The sequence below is a fragment of the Raphanus sativus genome, unplaced genomic scaffold, assembly GCF_000801105.2.
Source record: "Raphanus sativus cultivar WK10039 unplaced genomic scaffold, ASM80110v3 Scaffold3280, whole genome shotgun sequence".
In the NCBI taxonomy this organism is placed as follows: Eukaryota; Viridiplantae; Streptophyta; class Magnoliopsida; order Brassicales; family Brassicaceae; genus Raphanus; species Raphanus sativus.
The window spans coordinates 1-6590 of record NW_026618586.1 but is presented as its reverse complement, the minus strand read 5'-3'; the positions used below and the strand labels follow the sequence as shown (position 1 = coordinate 6590).

Below are 6590 nucleotides of genomic sequence, written 5' to 3'. Positions count from 1 at the left end.
CTGACCTGTACAAAATCTTTACCAAAAGAAGTTCTATCCAAAACTAATTCATTATAAAACATACAATTCAAACATATACTAGTATGTTAAAATATTATTTTTTCTTTGTAACCAAAAATTCCTATTTTTTAACTTTTGGCTCTTTTCATAAATTTTAGTTTTTTTGTTTAAAACAATTTGAGTGTATTTATGACATCACAATAGCATCATTTCTTTCTTTCTTTTTATGAGGCAGGGCAAAAATAAAAACAGAGGAAGACACTTTGACCTTTCCCTGAGCATAAACCAGACAAACCCTTTCTGTCTATCTGATAATAAACCACACTTTTCTTTTCACCTTCTCCTCTCTCTCTTTTGCTTTTCCTGAAAGGTCTCTCTCTTTTTTTTTTCCTCATCAATGGAAGAAAAAACCAAGAATCATCACTCTAACAAACACATCCGCAACTCCAAATCAAGAACTCCTCTTCTCCACAAGCCTCCTCCTTTTCACCATGCTCACACAAACCCTCTTCTTTTTCCTTCTTCTCCCCACCATAGTCTGAATCTTCTCTCCACCGGCATCCATTCTAGCTACTATTACTACTACTGCTTCTACTCTCAGTTCCACAACACTCTTCCTCCTCTCCCTTTTCATCCTCCTCCTCCTCCGTTACTCCCTCTTCCTCCTCCTGACCAAAGATTCTTCAACTCAATACCCAAACCGCTCTCTCTTTCTCCAGGTGAGGGCAGAGACAATCTTTCTCTCTTCTTGGCTACTTTCTTGCATGTTTTTTGTTCTCTTGTCTGAAGGGTTTTCTCCAAGAACTATGTCCAGATTATTATTAATTATTATTTTATTTTTTTAATTGGACGAGGTTTTCAAGGCTATAACTCTCTTTCCCACACTATTGATTAAATGTCAATATGGTCCTCCTCTCTTTTGTACTACAATAATAATACTCACTTTTTTCTTGAATGTTCTTTTGCGTGTTAATGTCTGAAAACTTTTCCCTAGAAAGAAACTCTCTATCTGTTTTAATACTGTTCTGGTTTAGTTGCATCTTTTGTGAAAAAGAAAACGAAAAATTAAAATCTTATTTGACTTTGACTCACATTCTTCCCCATGTCTCTAATAAACAGTTGTGGAGAGAAAGCAGAAGAAGCAAGTTTCTGAACATAAAGCCAAAAGTCTAAACATCAAAGCGGGTGGATCCACAGAAGCAGCAGCATTAGTGGTTGCTAAAAGACCTGACTCTGGTGGTCAAGATGGCTCTGTCATCTACCTTCTCGCCAACCATTTCCTTGTCAAGGTTGATCCTTCACAGAAGATATACCATTACAACGTAGACATCTCTCCACACCCTTCAAAAGAAGTAGCTCGGATGATCAAACAGAAGCTCGTGGAGACAGCAGGGGATAGCTTCTCCGGTACCGTTCCAGCTTTTGACGGTAGGCAGAACATATACAGCCCTGTGGAGTTTCAAGAAGACAGGCTTGAGTTCTTTGTTAACCTCCCTATCCAATCATGCAATACTTTGAAGAAGAGCGGTGGTGACTTGCGTGTGAAGCAACCTCAGAAGAAGATTGATAAACTGTTTAGGGTTAGCATGAGGCTTGTATCCAAGTTTGATGGAAAGAAGCAGAGGAAGGAAGGTGAAAGTTGGGCTCCTCTGCCTCAAGAATACATTCATGCTCTTGATGTGATCTTGAGAGAGAATCCAACTGAGAAATGTACATCTATTGGAAGATCTTTTTACTCTAGCTCTATGGGTGGATCCAAGGAGATAGGAGGAGGAGCTGTTGGACTCAGAGGGTTTTTCCAGAGTCTTAGAAAGACTCAGCAAGGTTTAGCCCTCAACATAGACCTCTCAATAGCAGCATTCCATGAAAGCATTGGAGTAATAGCTTACTTGCAGAAGAGGCTAGAGTTTCTCAAGGATCTCTCTAGGAACAAAGGTAGAGAACTTAGCTTGGAAGAAAGGAGAGAAGTGGAGAAAGCACTTAAGAACATAAGAGTCTTTGTTTGCCATAGAGAAACTGTTCAAAGGTACCGCGTTTTCGGGTTAACAGAGGAGATCACTGAGAGCTTATGGTTTCAGGATAGAGATGGGAAGCAGCTAAGGGTTATGAGTTACTTCAAAGATCACTACAACTATGAGATTCAGTTCAAGAGCTTGCCTTGTCTTCAGATTAGTAGGACAAGGCCTTGTTACCTTCCTATGGAGCTATGTATGATATGTGAAGGCCAAAAGTTTCTTGGGAAGCTTTCAGATGATCAAACTGCAAAGATTATGAAAATGGGATGTCAAAGACCAAATGAAAGGAAAGAAACTATTGATAAGGTCATGGCAGGACCGGTCGGTCCATCAAGGTAACTCCATTAATGTTTCTTTGTGTCATAAACGTCAGTAAGGGTTTAATCATTTGCTTATGTTTTAATAGTGGGAACCAAGCGAGAGAGTTCAACTTGGAAGTCTCTAGAGATATGACGTTGCTGAAAGGAAGAGTACTCCAACCTCCAAAGCTGAAACTTGACAGGCCAAGGAGCCTTGTAGAAAGCAGAGCTTTTAAAGGGACTAGATGGGCTTTGATGAGTATTGGAGGCAGCTCAGATCAGAAATCTACCGTTCCCAAGTTCATAAACGAGCTCACTCAGAAGTGTGAGCATTTGGGAGTCTTCCTAAGCAAGAACACAACGAGCACAACCTTCTTTGAACCATCAAACATACTCAACAACATTTCTCTTCTGGAGTTGAAGCTGAAGGAGATTCAAAGAGCTGCATCAAACAATCTCCAGCTGATTATCTGTGTAATGGAGAGAAAGCATAAAGGATATGGAGATCTAAAGAGGATAGCAGAGACGAGAATAGGCGTTGTGACACAATGCTGCTTATACCCTAACATCACTAAGCTCAACTCTCAGTTTGTTTCAAACTTGGCTCTCAAGATAAACGCCAAGATCGGTGGAACCATGACCGAGCTCTATAACTCCATACCTTCTCACATCCCTAGACTGTTTAGGCTCGATGAACCGGTGATCTTCATGGGAGCTGATGTAACGCATCCTCATCCGTTTGATGATTGCAGCCCTTCTGTTGCGGCTGTGGTCGGGAGCATAAACTGGCCAGAAGCTAACCGGTACGTCTCGAGAATGAGGTCTCAGACCCATAGGCAAGAGATCATTCAAGATCTCGACGTGATGGTCAAGGAACTTCTTGAAGATTTCCAAAAAGCCCTAAAGAAGCTTCCCACTAGGATCATATTTTTCAGAGACGGTGTGAGCGAGACACAGTTCAAGAAAGTCCTCCAAGAAGAGCTCCAGTCGATAAAAACCGCTTGTACTAAGTTCCACGGTTACAATCCGACGATAACTTTCGCCGTGGTCCAAAAGAGACACCACACGAGGCTGTTCCGGTGCGATCCCGTCTGCCACGAGAACATCCCTCCTGGAACGGTGGTTGATACGGTGATAACGCATCCGAAAGAGTTCGATTTCTATCTTTGTAGCCACTTGGGAGTGAAAGGCACGAGCAGGCCAACGCACTACCACATCCTTTGGGACGAAAACGAGTTTACTTCGGATGAGTTGCAGAGACTTGTTTATAACTTGTGTTACACTTTCGTGAGGTGCACGAAACCTGTTTCTATCGTGCCACCGGCTTATTACGCTCACCTTGCTGCGTACAGAGGAAGGCTATACATCGAGAGATCATCTGAAACTAATGGAGGTTCCATGAATCCATCTTACGTCTCTCGAGTGGGTCTTCCCAAGACGATTCCATTACCTAAACTAAGTGATAATGTTAAGAATCTCATGTTTTACTGTTGATTTATTATAAAATGATATTGGTTACATTTCAGTTCGTCACATGTTACCAATTATTGAACTTCAAAAAGCCAGTGTGTCCTACTTTTTTTTACGTAACTCTTCCTAAAAAGAACATAATAAATTTAAAGTTCTTTTCGCTATTTTTTTTTTGTTTGCATGCTCGACGTTGATCATATAAGTTTCTACAATCACAACCAAAAAAACTTTATGAATGTCAGCTTTTGTCTTTTTGGAACGTTTCAATAATTATCGAAATGGGAAAATATCATCAACACCAAGACTTCAACCATATTAGTTTAGTCACATTCAATATCAAATCAAGACCAAAAAAATCAACCAAGCACTCGGAAAACTATAAGAATTGCAATCTGTAGGGACTCGAGACCAAATTATTGTCTTTTTCATTTAAGTTCAAGGCGTCATGATTTAAGAGAGACAATTTTTGGTTTTGGAATTAAAATTGAAAATACCAAAATTAAATGCTCTGAAATAAATAAAGCTTTGGGAGTTTGAAAAGGTGAAGGTCCCAAAAAAAAAGGGAAAGGACAAAAGAGTAAGAGGTGAAAATGAATAGTTTGCAAGTTGGATGTAAGTGAAGTTAATGAATGGGCAGAGAGTAGCAGAGCAGAAGAAGTTATAACAAAAAAGGATACTATTAATTTTCCAAACAGTACCAGCAGAAAGGACCAGAGACAGAACACATGATTTTTATAACAATGAAAAAATTGAAGAGGGTGAGAACAAAAAGAGGAATAAAAGAGTCTGTGTTTATGAGTTGTCACAAAATATGCAAAGGGTAAAGAAATAAAGAATATGAAAAATATAAGTTTTTCAAAACAAAAAAAGAATATGAAAATATAAACATCTTTTTGGTTTTCTTTTCCTTTCATCCTGTCTAGTTCTCGGTAACTTTCTTATAAATTTCAGACAAGTGAGAGAATTAGTACCAACCAATCTCTTTTTAATTATATGGTGATATATATATAGCTATATTGGAAGTTATAAGAACAAAAATAGAAGTTGAATGGTACTTGTTGTGTAAAATTGTACATTCAAATTAACTATTCCCTATGTTTTACAATATGTATCATTTAAGTTTTTTACACACAAATTAAAAAATTAATATTTGTTCTATTTTACTCTTATTCAATATATCATTTTATTTATATTTTGTCAATTAATGAATTAAAAAATATAAAATCTGTAAAATTTATTCAATATATGTATTGAAAATATAAAACGATACTTATAATTAAAAAAAATTATTAAACTAAAACGACAAATAATATGAAATGGAAATAGTATTAAGTTTAAAAGTGCAGCCAAAAAGCTCTAACATAAGACCATTAACCCAATAAAGTTACTTTAAACTATTTTAGCATTTACAAAAAAAAAAAAAAAACTATTTTAGCATAAGTTTTTTCTTTTGGGCTAAAGTTAACAAAAATCATATTTTACCAAACTGCAACACATCTTGAATAAACTGTCTGTGTTGTCAAATCTTTGTTCTTGTCTATGATGCTATGCAGGTTAGTTATACACAAAAAAAGCCGCTCTATGTTAACCACTATGTATGCATTTGAACTGTTAAAAACCAAGGCTATACAGATGGAAAAGAATATACGGTAGATTGCAAGTGGTTAATACTGTTAGTGTTATAAGTGGACTGTGGATCATATTGTTAGTTAATACTGTTAGTGTTAAAAAAAAAGAGTGGTGCTTACGTGTCTTGTCTCCTACTTTCTATTGGCAAAGTGCTTTGGTTCAAAGAGTATATCCCTAGGAACTCGTTCATGACTTGGTTGGCTTTGCTAAGGAGAATGCCAACAAGAGATAGGCTGCGCTGTTGGGAAATGGATATACCTCCAGTCTGTATACTCTGTTCAGGCATTGAAACCCATCACCATCTATTCTTTGAGTGTGAATACTCTTCTACTATATAGCAAACTTTCGCACCTCTAATCTGGGCCAACCCTCCTAATGATTTGCACACAGCAGGTGCGTGGATTCTCCAGCAGTCTAATGCCAACACCATCTGCCTAATCAAGCTCATCTTTCAATCCTCTATCTACCTATTATAGAAGGAGAGGAATGCGAATATCTTCACAGCGGTCTCTTCTCCACCACTCATCATCTACCTAGCCCTGGACTCGCTTCCTCGGGACTGCCTACTCTCTCTCAAGTCAGGTCCTCCACCAGCTCAATCACCCCTCCAGTTCTACCTATCCATTTAACGGCTTCCTTGAGTTTAGTGTTTGATGTTCTTGTGTTGTTAATTTTTTTTAGTTGAGTTGTTGTTTTCTTCCATGTGTAATAAGTTACTTACATTTTTTTTGAACAACAATAATTGTTCAAAAAAATAAATAATAAGTTGGTTACAACAATGTGAAAATTTAAAAATGGTATAAATCTTAACATTTTACCGAAAAGAATGTTCTAAATAAATCATATTTTTCACTTGAACTTAATATAACATAGAATTTGTCATTTCAATATATCTCAAACTATCAGTTGATAAACCCCTTAATATTTGACTTCACGCAAGTGACTAAAACATGTTTTATGAAACGTAATGTTATTAAAAATAATTTAAATTGTGAGTTTTAAATGTTTTTAGTGATTTGAAATTTTTTTAATAGAGTTTTTAGTTTAAAAAATAAAAATCTAAATCTCATGGTTTTAATCTAAATTATAGAATAATTTAATAAAAATTCTTTAATTTAGCTGAAATCATATAAAATCAAATAAATTTTTCTTTGCTTAAAAATCAAATAAAACCCCT

At 36.6% G+C, this 6590-nt stretch overlaps 1 protein-coding gene across 1 annotated transcript; it reads left to right on the top strand.

Moving 5' to 3' along the window:
- The first annotated feature begins 239 nt into the window (after positions 1-239).
- LOC108815358 (protein argonaute 7-like) lies at positions 240-3832 on the top strand. The gene is made up of 3 exons (XM_057001130.1): positions 240-719; positions 1120-2350; positions 2422-3832. Exons 1-3 carry the CDS (start codon positions 398-400, stop codon positions 3806-3808), a joined length of 2940 nt encoding a protein of 979 aa, XP_056857110.1. The 5' UTR covers positions 240-397; the 3' UTR covers positions 3809-3832.
- Positions 3833-6590: the final 2758 nt, after the last annotated feature.